The sequence below is a fragment of the Ptiloglossa arizonensis genome, chromosome 1, assembly GCF_051014685.1.
Source record: "Ptiloglossa arizonensis isolate GNS036 chromosome 1, iyPtiAriz1_principal, whole genome shotgun sequence".
NCBI classification, from domain to species: Eukaryota; Metazoa; Arthropoda; class Insecta; order Hymenoptera; family Colletidae; genus Ptiloglossa; species Ptiloglossa arizonensis.
Window position 1 is genome coordinate 25958710 of NC_135048.1, and position 19159 is coordinate 25977868.

A 19159-nucleotide genomic window follows, 5' to 3' on the forward strand; every position below is an offset into this window, starting at 1 on the left:
ATATTGGCTTGCAATTAAAGACTTTGGCTCTCGACAGAATTAAAGTATGCCAAACAATTATACGTGTCCTGCGTAACGAACGCCCGATATGCCTCGGTACACAGACCGATCCTCGAGAGACTCATTAAATCGCGCGTTAAATTACTATGTGAACAGATAGCTTCGAAATCTAATCTGTATTACAGTGGCGCGTTCGAAAGTAAACGTGAAATGTGAAAATCCACGGAAAAATGCGAACTGCTGAATACGCATTAGACTATCAAAGGCACCGATGACACGGATGTACGTACGATAAGTAAGATCGTGCCCATTCTACTTATCGTCGGCCAAAATTTAAATTTCGTTTCGCCGCGTAAATATGCGACAGTTCATCGTGCATGCGCTACTACGTTAATTGTCTAAAACTAGAAACGAAGAATAGTAGTACCGTCTCGGCGTGTTGGGTCGCCACTTTCTCTCAAATCGTTCGAGTTGAACCTTTTTCCTTCCATGTTCTCCTGCTCCTACGCGATGCTTGTCCACTGGTTCGGACGTTTATCTAGGAATCTAGCCTTCGGAGCGTTTCGCGCGATACACGATCGTCTCTCGTAATCCGGCCTCGTCCCACACATTTTGTTTATTAACGCGTTGCGTTCGAAAGCATTCTTCCGAGCGGTGTTCATAACCGCAATATTCCCGATAGATCTCGACCGCAGCGAACGCCACCGTCGTTTACATTACACCCGTAACCGTCTATCGATAACCGTAACGAGTTTCGAGAACGCGGAAGGTAACGGTCCGGATAAAGATAAACGGAAATTTGTCCCAACGCACGATAAACGAACGGTTAGTAAATTATCGTAAACGCGACAACAGGACTTTACCCGGTTTCCAACGTTTTCAACGGTTCACGGGCGGTCCGGTTTCGATCGGTCCAATCGGAATGTTCCGTTTCCCGTTTTTCTGTTCCGCGTTCCGGCGTTCCTGGTAGTTTTCGAAAAGCCTCGACGGCTGGAATGTCGTGCTCCGAATTATTCGCAAGTTTTTCACTATTTATTCGCGGCGAGACGTCGTTTCTACGGGTAAGTTGCGCAACACCTTTGAATATTGACTTTAGCTCGTCCGCTCTGCACGTAATATTTGCGGTTCTCGTGCAGGATTATTGCGAAAAGTCTCGTAGCTACGTTAGCGTGTACGGACGCGCGTGCGCGTACCTACTCGCGGTTATTATGCGAGGGACCAGTTTCGCGCGGGATGCAAAAGTCACGTAGCGACGAAAAACACGTTTCCACCCAAAGTAATTGATATTTCAGCGCGAATTGTTAATATCCTCCGCGGACGCTTGCGCGCCGTTGTGTACGTACACGCGCTCTCCTACGGAGAGAATTTATGCTCCCCGTACGCTGAATATTCATGCCGGAGGGTCGCGAGTCACCGCGGCCATCTTTACAACGACTTCGACGCATTATCTATTCGCGCGTGCGTACGGTTTTTTTCGAATTTCGATTAACGGAGTCTCGTTTCGGTGGGGATCGCCGAGAATGGTCGTCGCAGAGCGTAATCTGTATCAAGGCTTTTTTTTTTATCAAAAGTAAAATCTTTATTCTTCAGTTTCCAATTATCGCTAATGTATGTGTCCATCGAAACGTAATCGAATCCTCTCGAGCGTATCGATTGCAATTACAACGGGATCGAAACCTCGACGTTTGATCGCGACCAACTCGATTAACCTTTTTCGATAGAATCGACCCAAGTGCAGCTGTATTTTTTCACACGAGTTTTCTCTTCTTTTTCTTCTTCTTCTTCTTCTTCTTCTTCTTCTTTTTTTCTTTTTCTTATTTTTTTTTTTTCTCCGTTTCTTTCTGCAAAAATTTCCTCGCCAACGTACGCGTTATTTGTACAAATTGAAAAACACTCTCGTACGATAGCTCGGCCTAGTTTCGCGCGTCAACTAGTTCAACGTGGCAGTGAGTGGCTTCCGTAATTCTAAGGAATCGCTAATTCTACGATTTAATGGTCGATGCGTTACAGGTTCTCACGGTGTCGCTTCAAGAAAGTGTTCGCTGGAAAACTGTGTGTGTTTCTACGACGACGTCGGTTCGTTGGCTAGCCTGAATGTCACCGCCAGCGACACCGCGAAACGTGAGTCTCCTGCATACCTCTTTCGATTGTACCGTATTTACAAATATATGTGTACACACATATATATATATATATATATATATATATATATATATATATATATTTAAATATATATATATATAGGGCCCAGGGATTGATGGATTTGTACTTTACTTGTGAAACAGCATGGCTTTATAATTGGTATATCAGTCTAAAGCATAGTTTCAGTAACGTGCACGCCGTGAATTATATTAAATGTATCATAATATATATTTCTATTCGTAATTCGGTGCCACGGCAATTGAATGCCGCCATCGATTTACATAATCGTTTCGTAATCGCGAAGTACACAGCTCGAAACGGTCACAGGATCGCCGAATTCGCGCCAAAAACACTCTAGTCGGATATTACGCAATTACAAATATTAATAAATTCTTTTTCTTTTTTTCGTCGATTTTTTCTCTTCCTTTTCCCTCTTTCGAGTATCTCGTCCGTTTGGTGCACGTTCCCTACGCTTTCTCGAGATCCTACGATCGTTTCGAACGGCGCGATTCGTTAGTCTATGTACAAGTAAGTACTGGCCCGGGTCCCGTTTCGCGCAAATCTTGCCTACTTATTCGATACATTTACACATTTGTCCCCGCCTTATTCTCTAATCGAGATATGTACTTCGGTAGAAAATTACAAAAAAAAAAAGAAAAAAAAAATAGTACACAATACGAAGCGCCCCCGTTTAATCCGTGCCCGCGCACGCAGCTGGGCGCGACCAATTTAAATAGAGTAAGATCTACGATTGCACGTGTCCGAAGTCGCTAGCTAAGAATACGATCAACGAAATTATTAATCATAAAATAAAATACTGGCCATTTATTGACTACCTCGATAATCCTCGATAACAAATAGTACCTAAACAAAGCACATTAAGCGTACGCTCGGGAACGCGTACGGTAAACATAACGGGTGTCGCGATTCGACACCTCGTGACGTGAAAATACACCTTAAGGGAACGTACGGCGCTTTTCTATTTACAGTGTCGTTATATGTACATGATAGATCCGAGCGTACGAACGCTCTCTGCTCGACGATCACGCGAACGTACACCTACCCTCGGTTCAACGCTGCGGATAACTTCGTTGTATACAAATTGTCATGGATCGCTCTGCTATTCCTCGTACGGATTACAGTTTCGTCGAATTCGTACGGATTTCTCGTCCGATTTCTCGCGACGCACGCGCGCATATTTATACGAAATTATATCGGGTTGTTCGGGAAGTCGTTTCGTTTTTTTTTTTTTTTTTTTTTGGTGAAGATGAAACACGATTTTTTCAGAGTGTGTAAATATTTCACTAACCCTTTGCGCTCGAAGCATTCTTCTACGCGAGAAAACTCTAAGAAATCTTTCACATCGGATGTGAAAATAAATCGTGGAATAAACTTGAATGTTACCTTGTTGAGATATTTCGTATAGAAGGTACTTTATTTATCCAGAGCCACAAAGGAAGTTTTCCTCGTGAAAAATTAAAGCTTGGAAAAATTTGAAACTTAGAAATTTAGAAATTTAGAAATTTGCAAATGGTTAAAAATTATATATTCTCCATTTTGGAAAACGGAATATTAATTCTCTACGCGAAGAATTTCAAAGAAATCTTTCACATCGGATGTGAAAATAAATCGTGGAATATACTTGAATGTTATCTCGTCGAGATATTTCGTATACAAGATACTTTATTTTTCTCGTCGAGATATTCCGTATACAAGATACTTTATTTACCTCGAGCCACAAAGGAAGTTTCCCTCTTGAAAAATTCAAACATGAAAAAATTTGAAACTTAGAAATTTAGAAATTTGCACTCGGTCGCTTTTCGAGTGCAAATGTTTAAAAATGGTATATTCTCCATTTTGGAAAACGAAATGACTTTACGAACAATCCAATATTATGTACACATTCTCCGTAATATCGCCAGTTGTGAGAGAACGAGCCCTGAGGACAGTTTTCAAATACCGGAGTGTATTTAACCTCTTGCGGACGCGTGTCGGCGCGTAGTCGCCTCGAACCTTTCGAAAGTATCACACGATGTTGGTATACGAAACTAGATATTTTTTTACAGTCGTGTACATAGAGACACGTGTTTCTTTTACAAGGACAAACTTTGTCGAATTTAGTTTTCATAATGGAAAGATCGAACGCGTTTATTGTATAAAGTGTATGCATCAAAGGGTTAACCCTTTCCACTCGAGAGGCGATCCTCGATCGCCATTTAATTCGGTGTACTTTCTCCAGTTGGGAAATCCATCGTGGTTTGGAATTTTAATTAAAATTCAATTACTATTTTCTCGTAACATGTAAACATACGTATATGAAATGTTGAGATGAAAATATTTCATTTTAAATTAAGTACACGATGTAAAGAATTTTATTTAGGCTCTAGTTTCTGGTATCGGAAAAACTTCGAGTGCAAAGGGTTAACTCTTTCGCCATGACGGTCCTCTCGGTTAGAACGCTCCCGCTAGATGTCGCTGCAAAAGTGTACAATTGCGCGCGAACAGTCAACGTTTCGATTCACCTCTGAAAAGGTTGCTTTCGCGACGATTCGAAAAAAAAAACAAAACTTTTCTTCAAAGCGACATACATGTAACTTCCTAACATAGTTCCAGTTCCACTTTGGCACCGGGTGACATTAGCTCGTTCGACCTTTTTCTCTCGGAATGAAACTGAACGGTTCGATTTCTCTTCAGAGATGTCACAGAAGACGGTTCGCTCGCAATCGGGAACACGTTTGCAACTTTTGTTTTAATTAGAAGAAACTCGATCAAAATCGTTCCAGACAATTGAGCGAAATATTGCAAAAGTCCTCGACAGACTGGTCAAAGTGTCGCTAAAGTATCTTCTCTTCCAAACATCGAGAACCCCCGTTCGTAGCGGATAGACGTAGGACCGCGGAGCGATCGCAATCGCGCGCGAACAGTGTCTCGCGTAGAGCTACGGTGCCCGTCGCGACGAAACGGTCGAACTTCGGCTCGGTCACGAGAAAACCCGATCAAGGTCGACTCGACGCGCGAGGGGTTAAAGATTTCGTCGCGGGCGAGATCCCACGGAGCGCGACTCACCCCCTCCCACTCTACCAGCGCCCGATGCATCGCGCATGCGCGTCCCGAACGTCCCGAGGAAGCGCGGCACGGACGGCGCGGTCGCGTTAAAAGCAAATCTGTGTTCGACGCGTCTAGTCCTCGCTTCGGTCGCGAAAGTATCGTCCATGCCGGGGATAGCCGAACGCGGGTTGGCCCTCCTCCCGGCCCGCGCAGCCCAGCACTCGTCGAGGGCAGCAGCAGTGGAATTTCGGCCGAAATTCTCGAAGCGTGCGTGCGCGCGCCCGTTCCCCCACCCTGTCCCGTTAATCGCAGGGGACTCGTCACGGATTCCGAGCAGGACACGGGGTCCGGGGTGGACGCGGATCCCTTCGTCGTTGACGCGGGGCGGGGTGAGGAGGAGCGGGAGGGGAGGGGTGGGGGATTCTTCGTCTCGGCGAGAAGCGCAAATACGCGCCGGGACAAAAGCGGCGAGAAGAGGCGGCGGCGGTGGCGGCGGTGGCGACGGAGGCGTTTACATTGGCAGGCGTCGAACGCTTGTAAGATAAAGCGGTTGGCAACGTTCTACACGTGTACGCGGGTTTGTAACGCACGTTCCGAACACGTGCACCCCGCAGTTTGACGTGTTTATCAACCGATGTGCACCGTCGTTCCAACCGGCGCGGCTCTCTTCCCGCTTCTGCGAACGGGCGTTCGTCGCCGATTCTCTCTAACCCCCCCTCCTCGCTGTATGTCCGTCTGTCTGTCTGTCTGTCCGTCTGTCTATCTGTCTGTCTCTCTCTCTCTCGCTCCGAGTTGCACACGATCACCAACGATCGAGCGAACGCGCTCGTTAATTAAAGCGGAGGACTCTCGTTAAAGTCGATTGGCTTTTGCGCAACCGAGCCATCGATCGGCGACTCGCGATCCTCGCGAGTGATTACCCGGAATTGAGACGTTAATCCCTCATTCTTGCCGACCGCCACGGATGTTTACGCGAGATTGCGCCTCGGTGTTGCCGGTTGCTCGCGCGAAACGCGCGCAATTTCGCGATTCGGGCCTCCCCGGCGGGTATCGTTCGTTCAACGCGCGGTACGCCCGATCGTTAGACGAGGCACGGTGGGGCCTAACTCCTTGGCGCGGGCAAGGATCGCAATTAAGGACGACGCGGCACGGCTTCCAAGAATCGTTCCGTTCGATCGTCCGCCGCGGCGCCCCCTCCCCGTCAGCACGGATCGGGGAGGGGAGAGGGTAAGGAGAAACGATCGACTCGCGATATATCCCCCCCTTCAGCTGGGAACGATTTTTCCGTCATGGGGAACCGATCTCTTCACCAGGAAGCTCTCTTTCTCTCTCTCTTTCTCTCTTTCTCTCTCTCTTTCTCACTCGTACCCTCTAGGATCTCGTGGTCAGGTCAATGGGAGCTGGTTTCCTCTTCAACGGTGGACTGTCCCGATCGCTGACGCTCTCCATGTCGATCTCGTCGTCCTCCGTCTCGTCCCTCGCCGGTGTCGCGGCCGATTTCATGGACAGGTCCATCGGGTTGTCCTGGGGCGGTAGACAATCGGTTTCCGGTTCGGGGCTGCAACCCGGGGAATCGTCCTCGGAGCGTTCCTTGGACGCTGGTGAACTCGCCGCGTGGGTACGTTGGCTCTTGAGCACCGCGTCCAGGTAGAACCGTTTGGTGTAGGTCTCGCCTACCTCCGGCCCAGGCGATGAACACTGCCTCGATGTTTGCACGTTGTGGTTGTGCGCGTATCTGTCGTTATTATTGTTGTTATTGTTATTGTTGTTGTTGTTATTGTTGTTGCTCTCGCAGTCCTTGTTCTCGAGACCGATGGTGGTGGTGGTGGTGGTCGTGGTTGCGGATATCGCGCTCGCGGTGTCCTCGATCACAGGCGAGTGTCGCAAGAGGCTCGTGGTGTGATTGGGCACCAAGGGATGACCGGCGCCGTGAGACGTCGCGTACAAATGGTACGGGGAGAACATGGTGAGGCTGGGTGGCGGTAGAAAAGCTGGTGGTATCAGCGACATGCCCCCCAGGTGGAAACCCAGCGGTAGGCTCATCATTTCTTTGCCCAGGGCCGAGAGATCGGCCACCGAGGGTTGCAGGTGCGAGTGCAACGGTCGAAAACCCGGGTGACCGGAGAACGCCGCCCGTCTCTCGGATATCTCCACGGAGCTGTCGCTGTTGTGGGACTCGGGTGAGCTGATGCTGGGCGAGGTGGAGTTCTTGTAGTCGTCCAGACCCAGCATCAACACGTCGTCCTTGCGTTGACCCGCGTGGATACCGATCGGCGGGCTCATCGGTTTACGTTGCTGTTGCGCCAGTTGTTGATTCGGCAGGTTCTGCTGGTAGTGGTGTTGTTGTTGCTGTTGCTGTTGCTGCTGTTGCTGTTGCTCCTGGAGGAGGCAGTGGATCTTGAACCAGTTGGACCTGCGACCGTAACGCGAACCGGACTTCGACATGCCTACGAGGAGACACTTGCGCAGACGACAGGCCTTGCAGGCGGTCCGGTTCTTCTTGTTGATCACGCACTCCCCACCGTTCTTGCACTCGGAGATGCTGCTCAGGTTGTTGTACGATCTCCCGAAGAACGACTGCAACAGAGATACAACGATCCGTTATTGCCGACCGACGTAGGAGTCGCGATTTCGTCGTTTCGTGGTGAACGAATCGGGGCTTCAAAGTATATACAACAGTACTGGGTTTACGGTTTACATCTCGCTCGATTTTACCATTCTGTTTCACCCGCACCCGAGAACTAAGTATATGGATTTACGGTGTGCACCGACACGACGTTACGTGTCTAAAATTGACAAATGTATCGGGTATCATTCGCGAGAATTCCTGAAACGTGTCTACCGTATAACGTTGATTAGAAGTCGTTTCGACTGTCTCCACTTTTGACGCTTCAAAGACGTATGATTACCCAGGCTTCAACTATTGGGTCGTTCGGAAAGTCATTTAGTTTTTTTCCTGGTGAAAATGAAACACGATTTTCTTGTAGATTGTATAAACATTTTACTAAATTATATATTTTCCATTTTGCAAAACGAAATGACTTTTCGAACCAACCCAATAGTAAATGAGACTAGTTTGCGAGTAGGTTGGTTCGTTTCGTTATAAACGGTGTAGCGATAGAAATAAGTTAAATCTCATGCGCGAGGAGCGAGGAAAGCCAACCATGTGCAGAATGGGAGAAGTAACGGGTATACCCATTATATTGGTATACTACAATAAGTACAAAGTATAACAATATACCCAATAACAACAGAAATACTCCTTACTTCTTCCACTTTGCCTGTACACTCTTCCTCGCTCCTTACACGTGATATTATTTCCCCAACTACATTAGCTACGATCAATCTGACCGGCATTCCATTCAGATTCCAACTTCCAAGCGTTGCACAGTACCTCCCTCGATAACAGTCCCGACCCGCGGACCGTAAACCCGGCACTAGCGTAAACCGAGTTCGGAGGGTCCGCTCGGACGATTCTCGGCGCGATGTAACGCTCGCGTAACGAGTACAGGAAAAGTCATTAGTCCGCAACGGTGTGCTCTCGTTGTCTCATTCATGTCGTGCGACGGGGAACCGGAGCGGTGTGGGCGCGTGCGGCCTACTGTGCTCGCGCTAATTGCCCAAATGGTGCAATTCCGCGATTCCGACACCGTGGACTTTCGTGTTCGAGACAGAGAGAAACAAAGAGAAAGAAAGAGAGAGTCCCCTTCGGTTCGCACGCGTACTCTCGACGCCATTGTTCTCCCCGATTACCAATCCGTTGCTCGCGAGTTCCAAGTTCGTACGAATTCGTCGTCCTTGTTACCGAAAAATCGGCGAAACTTTTATCGAGGACTTGTTTCGCTCGACTCGTTCGTCGAGCGAAACGGTCCGACGCGGAGAACACAGGTTTGCGAAACGCTCGCCGTGTTTCGAGGCCTCGTTTCACGCAACGGAATCGTCGTATCGACCACGTACCGCCTCGTTTAAACGTCGCCCCGAACCACCCACGGTTTCCTGGGCGAGCACCGCTGGAAAAACGTCGCCCTCCGCGGTAACGGCTCGCGGCAACAACGGGTGGACGGGAGCACGAAGAGCGCCGCGTCCACTTTCGCTTTTTCTGCTTGTACGCACGCCGTATTATTAATCGTTTCTGGTTCGTTTGTTCCGAAAACGAGCTCTTCCTGCGCGCGCAACCCCCACCCCCTCCGCGTACGGGGCCCGTATGCGCGCGCCGCCGGCGGCGACCCAACCGTGCGTTCCACTTGTCTTTTGCCGTGTACCGGCGTCGCGTTGTCGTTCTCCTCGTCGTCTTCGTCGTATTCGTCGTCGTTCATTCGTGTCCGAGTTGTAACGTCTAATGTCGGTCCGGGGCCAGGGACGGGGAGGGGTAAAGGGCGAGGTACGCGTCGGTGGAATACGCGCGACGCTTCAGGAGCGATGACACAATCGAGAAAATGCTACCGTTATTACGTGCCTCTGGGTCCGTCTCCCCTCCCCCATGGTCCCCTACTCCTTCTCTCTCTCTTTCTTTCTTTTTCTTTCTCTCTCTCTCTCTCATTCTCGGTCCCCCCGCGCCCGCGGAGCACACCGTCGTGAGTTATGCAAACGGCTCCACTTTGAAACTTCGCCGTCGCGCCTTTTCATCGTCGAACCTTCCAGCGATTGTTACGGTTTCCTTTCGAAAACTCTGACCCGCCGATAAATAGACCGGCTAATTACGCCACGGTGAACTTTCTTGGCGTAAGAAGCGTGTCTCTCTGACTCACGCCATCGCCTCTACGAGCGGTACGGTGCGCTGAGACGAGGACAAGAGGAAGACGAAGAGGAGGGAGGAAGAAACGGGGGAGAGGAGGAGGGAAAAAAAAAACAACGAACCGACACACAGACCGAAATTCGTTCTCAATGGACGGATAACGAACCATTGTATCGTTTCCGCCGGTTTGCCGCCTTTTTTACGCGCTACCTCGATAAACCGCGAATACGCTCGGTCGAGCATCGAGTCGGGACCGAGTTCGGGGCCCAAGGACCCGCGCGAGCGAGCGAGCGAATGTGTGCGCGCGCGCTCTTCAAGTTTCACCTTCTAATACGTGCTACACCCGCGATCCGTAATCGTGGGACAGATCTACGCGAAGACATTGTGTCGGCGCGAGCACGTGCACGTTTCGTCAATTCTGCTCGTACGGATCTCTCCCCCTTGAGGCCCCCTCGGGCCCCCCTTTGGCCGGGAGCAGCTCCGAGGCGGTGCTTCCGGCGCTTCGCACTTGTCCGCCACAATTGTTTCCGCCCTAGTTCACCGTTACGTCAGCTCGACATTGTTTCGTTTCGTTATTTTCGTTTTCAGGCCCACCGTAGCATGTCAGCTCCCCCCTCTCGCTCCGCGCCGGCTGCGTTCGACTTTACGCTCCACTCGCGGGCCCGTACGCGAGACGCGGAACCCAGTGCTAGCCACGGACCCGAACCGCGTGCACTCGTGGGCCTTTAACCCTCTCGATATGCTAACACAGTGTACACGCGTTTAATTATCGTAATTCGTGATCGAAAAGTTTCCCGGAATTTATTTCCGAAAATGTTTATTCGTTTTAAAAAATTGAGGCCCCTTTTGAAGCAATTCGATCGAAACGTTTTCAAAAATTTATTTCGGATAATGTTTGTTTACTCTAGAAAATCGAAGTCCCCCTTAGAGTGGGCCCTTTCGAAGTGAGCTTCTTTAAAGTAACTCGATGCGAAAGTTTTTTGTAATTTATTTCAGAAAATAATTTATCGACTCTACGATATCGGGGTCCCCTTTAAAGTGGGCCCTTTTAAAACGAGCCTCTTTGATGTGGGCCCGTTTGAAGTAATTCGATCGAAAAATCTCCGGAATTTCTTTCAGAAAATATTTATAGACTGTACTACATACATCGAAGTCCCATTTAAAGTGGGCCTCTTTAAAGTAACTCGATCGCAAAGTTTTCCGTAATTTATTTCAGAAAATATTTATTTAGTCTAGAAAATGGAGGTTTCCTTTAAAGTGGGCCCCTTTGAAGTAGCTCGATGACAAACTTTTCCATAATTTATTTCAATGTTAATTTACTCTAGAAAATCGAGGTCTCCTTTAAAGTGGGCCTCTTTAAAGTAGCTCGATGAAAAAGTTTTCCATAATTTATTTCAATATTTATTTACTCCAGAAAATCGAGGTCTCCTTCAAAGTGGGCCCCTTTGAAGTAGCTCGACGACAATGTTTTCCGTAATTTATTTCAATATTTATTTACTCTAGAAAATTTACTCCAGGAGTGTGCCCCATTAAAGTAGTTCGATCGAAAAACTTCCGGAATTTATTTCAGAAAACATTTATCGTCTCTACGATACCGTGGTCCCCTTTAAAGTAGGCCCCTCGGCAGCGTTTTTTCCAGTCCTCTGCGGTCGCAGAATGTTGTCTTTTCGTTACTTTCTCTGTCTTCGGAAAGAGGAAAAAGTCACAGGGGACCGTGTACCGTCGATACAGTGACCGTAGGCTTGTTTTTCGACAAAGATCGAAGAAGTAGCGAAGCGTGCGCCGATGCATTGTCGCGGCGCAATTGCTACAAGTTGTTTCTCCACGATTCTGGTCGTTTTTCTTTTTTCGTCTCGCTTTGCGCAAACGGTGTAAAAGATGTAAATAATACTCGGCGATCGTCGAGAAAAATTTTCTCAGTTTTCGCCACATCGATATAAATTCCGTGATCCCATCTTCAAAATTTTTACACTATTCGAGAATATTTCCTGCTTTCGTACCTCTTGTCAAAAGCCTTCTTTTATAATAAATTCAACGTAAATATATACGTAAATATATATATATTTATATAGTCTACGTTTATAGTAAATTTAACGTAAATTTTATGTTCCTCCGTATTCGAAAACTCACCGACTATATACGAAACACGTCTTATTTATTCGTTGAAAATTCCATTGGACTTGAATAGAGTGCAAAATTAAAGAACTAAAGAACTTTTCGATCTAGATTCGTACACGTTCATCGAATTGGTATCACGAGCCAAAAGTGGTATCAAAGTGTAAAGTACCAAAGTGGTTACACTTAAGGATATAAAAGTACCAAAGTGTACAGTATCAAAGTGCTTACACTTAGGAATACCAAAGTACCAAAGTGTAAAGTACCAACAAAGTACTTACACTTAAGTATGCCAAAGTACCAAAGTGTAAAGTACCAAAGTTCTTACACTTAAGGATACCAAAGTATCAAAGTGCTTAAGGATACCACTAAGGATACACTTAAGGATACCAAAGTACAAAAGTGTAACGTACCAAAGTGCTTACACTTAAGGATACTAAAGTACCAAAGTGCTTACACTTAAGGATACCAAAGTACCAAAGTGTAAAGTATCAAAGTGTTTACACTTTAGGATACCAAAGTACCAAAGTGTTAAGTACCAAAGTGCTTACACTTAGGGATACCAAAGTGTAAAGTACCAAGGTGCTTACACTTGAGGATACCAAACTATCAAAATTTAAAGTACCAAAGTGCTTACACTTAAGAATATCAAAGTACCAAAGTGTAAAGTACCAAAGTGCTCACACTCAAGGATACCAAAATACCAAAGTGTAAAGTATTCAGCTTCGATGCACGTTGAAAACAGTAGCCACAACACTCGTTGAAACTACGCATCAACGAAAGGGTTGGTGTCCAAGTTGTAGGGTGAATATCGCGATTAATTTCCAGGAATGATTTTTACGTTCGCCACGAGTCGACTTCCAATTTGGGTTGAAACCGTGAGGCGGTTTCCAGCGCGTCGAGTTTCCGCGCGAAAGATAGAATCTTGAGAATCGCTTGACCCTGATGCGGGGGCCCGAAGGCATTCTCCGTGTTTAGGATACGATCTCGGGAGCACATCCTGCGGCTTTTGCCGACTCGCTTAAACGAGACGATACGAAATCGAGTGTATCTATTTCTCGCGTTGGAATTGGGAACGGTCGCGAGTAACTGAACGTAAAAATTGTGCGGGCGTTGAAATCTCTCGAGACTCGCCCAACGATGAATATCGCGTAAAGGAATTCGTAGATTCGAGGACAGTATCGTCCACTGATTCGACACTTCGAAAAGACGATCCACAGTGCTCGGATCCGTGAAACTCTCCGTTCACTCGGACACAATTTTTACTTAATTCGTGTAATTATTCGGCTATTATTCCCATGACGCGCGAAAAAATCCACGAATCGTCGTAAACAGGAAAAATCGTTCGTATTCGCTTAATTCATTTTTTTTTCTCTAGCTTTCGATCACGTTGTAAAACGTTTTCCTCGACTTTATCGCGCGATTACGTTTCAGTATTTTTGTCTTAATGGATATTTAATAGTATCTGGGCCTGTCGAGAACTTGCAACGTGTCTACTCGAGAGTTCGAGATTACTTGGAGCGTTTCACGAGGCACCCTTTCAAGCTTGACACTTGGCTATTTACGCAACGATCGTTCGATGACTTCACCGAATGCGGTTACTTTCGGGAGCCCGGTTGACACGCATGCCTAGTCAAACGTTTAACCTCGGCCACGAAGCGGTTCGTTAAAGCGATCGGTGTTTCTCAGCTTTGCGAAACCGTGGAAAAGATCGTCCATAACTCACCGTGGAGTGCGAAAAAAAGACGAAAACCTACTGGAAAAGTTTCAAGAGTGTTTTACTTTGCCCACCGATCGTGAGTGCAACTGTTTTTTCTTCTACCGTGATCGTCACGGTGCTCGATCTCTCGACGAGAGGAATCGTTAAGATCGAGAGAGATAAATCAATTAAGAATATTCTTTCGCGTAACACGTGGAACGAGGGATACGTTCGATCGTTATTAGTTTGCTAAATTTCCACCAAGAGCGTAACGACGATTAAGGCGCGAGGTTCTGGTCACTCGAGTGTTAAAACGCGAGGTTAGGTTCTGGTCGCTCGACTGTTAAAACCCGAGGTTGGGTCCTGACCGCTTCGGTCGCACCTCGCGTCTCGCGTTGTTCCGTATTCGCAAATATTGAATAAAAATAAAACGAAACGTGGTTTACCGTCGCTCCGGAACCACCGAAGACGAAAATGAAGCTGAATTTATCTTTCCAGCCTCGAGTGAACATCCTACTATTGTCCTTTCTACGCAAAGAGATTTTCTATAATTTCGTATTGTTGTAAAGTTCAGATTATAATATCTAGTTTATTATAATATGCAGGGATCTCGCGTATCTAGTAGTATAGTAATTGTATATATAAGCTGAATTATCTGTATATGAATATATTATCTGTATATGAATAATTGTATATGAAGCTGAATTTATCTTTCCAGCTTCGAACGAACATCCTACTATTGTCCTTTCTACGCAAAGAGATTTTCTATAATTTCGTATGGTTGTAAAGTTCAGATTATAATATCTAGTTTATTATAATATGCAGGGATCTCGCGTATCTAGTAGTGTAGTTATTGTATATATAAGAATATAAAGTTCGAAGAAATGGGTGTACAGTGATATATCTTGATGTGAACGACGAGTGTCGTGTGGTCTTTCTGACTCTGGACTTGGAACTCGACTAAAAAGAAAAACCAAAAGGAAAACGGCCAAATTGTTGATCGCGTGGCGGCCGACCATTCCGCGCCAATAATAGTTCTTAAAACTGACATCGACATCTGCCACCCTTAAGATCATTCTTGCATTCATTCCAACACGTATAAAAAAGTATCCCCTCAATTTCGACGATCGCCCAATTGCATCTACTTTCACACTCCGCCACAGTAACATCACAAGTATTTCGCTTCCTATCATACGATTACAATTTTCCTCGCCTCGATCCAATTTCATTCCCGCCTAATTTTCTCCGCTTTGCTATTGTCGAATATTATTATACGAGTGTGTCCGTTCGAATCGAAAATTCCACGATACCGGAACACTATCACACGAGTGTGCCTATTCGAATAAAAAATTCCACGATACCGAACTCCCAAGATGGCCAATGTATTATTTACCAGTGTTTTATAAACCCCACCCGAGAGTGTACAATCTGAAGCTGCTCTGTAATTCCCTCGGCGAAGAGGGTGATCCCCATCGACCTAAACGTCACAGTAACCGTTCTCGCGTTCAACAACCGTCGTAATTGCCCACCCGTTGGAATAAACTATCGGCTCGGTTTTCGTGTAAAAAGTAAAACGCGGGTAGGAGACAGAGAGAGACACTCACCTTGCAGCCCTCGCAGGTGAATGCACCAAAGTGGAAGCCGGCCGCGGGCTCACCGCACACCTTGCACTGTTGGTTCATCTGCAACAGAAAATAATGGCTCTGTTTGAATGTCGTCGGCGATATCGCGGCACCGTGGACCCGCGTTTCGTTCACGGATCGGTATCGTTCGCCATCCGTTTGTACGTTTACGCGACTCGATTCGAGCGATTCCACGACGCGACGTGCGCGACCGTGCACGCGCGTGTTCGGTTACGCCGCGCGACGAAACGAACGCACGTATGCACGTATCGAACGTATGCACGCACGTATGGAACGTATGCACGCACGCGAGAAGAAAATCCGGTCCGCTCCGCTCCGCGGGGGAACTCAGCCGCGTCGCGTAACCCGTGTATTTCTAGCGTTCGACGAAATCACAATGCGAGCCTTATCGCGCGCCTACGACCGATCGCGCGATTGAGAAAGAGAAGAAGCTCGTTGCGCAATCCCGGCGCGGCGGGTACGCGGGAATCGCTGGATCGTGGCAAAGCGGTGCGTGTTACGTTCAACGAGCGGAAAACCCTCCTTGTGTATGCACTTTTCTCTCTCTTTCTCTCTTTTTCTTTCTCTCTCTGTGTGGTTCTCCTCGTGTGTTCCTTTCGCCTTCTTTGGCCACTCGTCCGGAAAACAGAACCCCCTCGGTCTCGTTTTCACACCTCGTCGCTCGCGATTCATCGTTCCGCGCGCGACCGAAAACATCCTCGCGGAGGGGAAACATTGAACGGGACGAGCAGCGAGTTTTTCCACGCGCGAGACGCTCGAATTTTTTCCCGATCGGCCACGATACGGTTTTTACGACGTCCGCGAGGAGAATTCTTAACGAAGCTGAGCCGATGGGGGGGAAATATGGGACAATAGCCGGTGACCCACATACGTAGCCCGCGGGCAAGCCCCGGTGTCACCTGCGGCGACTTTCATACATGACGGACTGTCGCTAAATGGGAAAGTAAATCCCGGCTAATGGAAGAGACATCGATTGTTTGATCAACGGAGTCTCTCTTTCCTGACCTACACCCCACAGTCGTTGACTCTGCTCGTTCGCGGACGTGCCCACGAGCGCTTCTCGATTCCGCGTTCGAGACTACCGCGCTCCGGAGCCTACCCTCCGACCGGTTTACGCTCGGTGACGAGCTTTCGCGAATTCCGTTTCTAAAGAATCTCGCTTTGGGAATTCTACGGTCGTTTTGTGAATTCTACAGGTCGTTTTGTAAATTCTATAGGTCGTTTTGTAAATTCTACGGTCGTTTTGTAAATTGTATAGGACGTTTCATTAATTCTACGGTCGTCTTGTAAATTCTACCGTCGTTTTGTAAATTCTACGGTCGTTTTAAATTCTATAGGTGGTTTTGTAAATTATATAGGTCGTTTTGTAAATTCTATAGCTCGTTTTGTAAATTCTACAGGTCGTTTTGTAAATTCTATACGTTGTTTTGTAAATTCTTTGGTCGTTTTGTGAATTCTACGGTTGCTTTGTAAATTCTGTTTGTTATTCCCGAATCGACTCGGCGGATTACATTTATCTGTACACCATGTCTTCACTGGTTTTCGTTCTTCAGGAGCTTTCGTGAATTCCATTTGTAAATTCTTGAACGGCTTGTAAATTCTGTCGACGGCTTGTAAATTCGCACTTGCGATTCATTTCGATGATCTTTATTTTTCTGTTTTGTGCGCTTCCATCGGTTTCCTTTCCTGAGAAGCTTTCGCGAATTCCGTTGATCGTTTGTAAATTCCTCGAGAGCTTGTAAATTCTATCGACAGATTGTAAATTCCATTGAACACTTGGGAATCATTCCGGTAGTTTTCAATTACCCGAGAAACTTTGTCCCCACTGGTTTCAATTCCGGAGGAGCTTTCGCGAATTCCGTCGGTCGTTTGTAAATTCCTGGAGAGCTTGTGAATTCCATTGACAACTTGTGAATTCCGTTGACAACTTGCGAATTCCGTTGACAACTTGCGAATTCCGTTGGACACTTGCAAATCGCTTCAGAAGATTCCATTTCTTTTCGAAACTATGTATACACCGATTTTCGTTCCTAAGGAGCTTTCGTGAATTCCGTTGCCGATTTATAAATTCCTCGAGATCTTGCAAATTCAATTGGCAACTAGCAAATCACCCCAGTTTTCTCATCTCCCGCGCCTCAACCGATTTCCGTTCCCGAGGAGCTTTTGCGAGTTCCGTCGACCTTTCGTGAATTCCTCGAGTGCTTGCAAACTCTGCCGACAGCTTGTAAATTTCATTGAGCACTTGAGAATTGTACCGATAGTTTCCATTTCTCCTTGACACTATATTTCCACCGGTTTTCTTTCCAGAGGAGCTTTCGTGAATTCTGTTGACGGTTTACAAATTCCTCGAGAGCTTTTAAATTCTGTCGACAGCTTGTAAATTCCATTGAACACCTAAGAATTGCACCGATAGTTTCTAATTCCCTTCCAAACTATATTTCCACCTGTTTCCTCTCTTGAGAAGCTTTCGCGAGTTCCGTCGACCTTTCGTGAATTCCTCGAGAGCTTGCAAACTCTTCCGACAATTTGTAAATTCCATTAACCACCTGAGAATTCCATCCATAGTTTCCAATTCCCTTCCAAACTACGTTTCCACCTGTTTCCTTTCTTGAGAAGCTTTCGTGAGTTCCGTCGACCTTTCGTGAATTCCTCGAGAGCTTGCAAACTCTGCCGACAATTTGTAAATGCCATTGAACACCTAAGAATTGCACCGATAGTTTCCAATTCCCTTCCAAACTACATCTCCACCGATTCCCTTTCCCGAGGAGCTTTCATGAATTCTGTTGACGGTTTACAAATTCCTCGAGAGCTTTCAAACTCTGCCGACAATTATAAATTCCATTAACCACCTAAGAATTGCACCGATAGTTTCCAATTCCCTTCCAAACCACATCTCCACCGTTTCCCTTTCCGACTTCCGTCGACCATTCGCGAATGCCTCGCGAGCTTGCGAATTCCTCGCCGAGCTGGCGAATTCCGTCTGCCCGATCGCGAATCGGCCGGCGGTTTCCCCGCGGTAGAACCGTCGCGAAACCGCGCAGAATTGCGGTGGTCCGGGCGAGCCTGCGGTGGTTGCCACAGAGCATTTTCGAATCGAGCGGAAAAACTGGCGTATCCGCGCGATGGGGCAATCGTCGCGGTTTGCTCGTTGGACCTCGACGTGCTGCCCGCGAAATCGCGCGGGCCGCGGAGAGGAAGAAAGAGAGAGCGTCGGTTAATTGAATTTAAATGACGACGTATTCTCGTTAAATATAGCCGGCGGGCACGGTTGATATTTGACGGTGAGAGAGAGGGGGAGGGGGAGGGGGAGTAGTACGATAGAGACGAGGAAGAGAAGGAGTAGGAGGAGGAGGACGAGGAGAAGGAGGAGGAGGAGGAGGAGGAGGAGGAGCGTCTCTCGAAGATCGCTCGGCGAGGGATTGTTCTGTACTATTAATTACCGATAGATGCCGGCGGATCGATAGCGCGCGCCGAGTGCAACGCTTCTTCGCGCGGTGCGCGCCCGAGGTATCGCAACCTGCACTGATTGCAGGTGTGCATCCGGTAAGCCATTCAGGGGGTGCCTGCATACTCGAGCGTTTCACGTTCGATGCCTACGACGAACCAACCAACGAACCAACCGAACGTACGTACGTACCAACGAACTCGGTCCGCTCCGTTCGTAGCGAGTACATTGTTACGGTCTCGCGTGTCGCAACGAATTGCACGCGCTCCACGGTGATACCGAGTTTACCGCGGCTTTAATAGAATATACGGCGACGCGAAAAGAATGATAGA

General features: G+C 47.2%; 2 protein-coding genes across 3 annotated transcripts in view; both read right to left on the minus strand.

Annotated features, from left to right (window-relative positions):
• Fz2 (frizzled 2) overlaps positions 1 to 850 on the minus strand; it is a 319520-nt gene extending 318670 nt beyond the window's left edge. The window contains exon 1 of the mRNA XM_076313303.1: positions 428 to 850. The gene's annotated coding sequence lies outside the window, so the exon portion shown is untranslated. The remainder of the gene's footprint in view (positions 1 to 427) is intronic.
• A 1412-nt stretch (positions 851 to 2262) lies between these two features.
• The window catches only part of LOC143149974 (knirps-related protein), a 30973-nt gene continuing 14076 nt past the window's right edge, over positions 2263 to 19159 (minus strand). For both annotated transcript variants that reach the window (XM_076317907.1, XM_076317897.1), the window contains exons 2-3: positions 15344 to 15421; positions 2263 to 7767 (exon numbers count right to left, since the gene is read on the minus strand). In XM_076317907.1, the coding sequence (XP_076174022.1) occupies positions 6562 to 7767; positions 15344 to 15421 (1284 nt within the window). In that variant the 3' untranslated portion in view covers positions 2263 to 6561. The remainder of the gene's footprint in view (positions 7768 to 15343; positions 15422 to 19159) is intronic.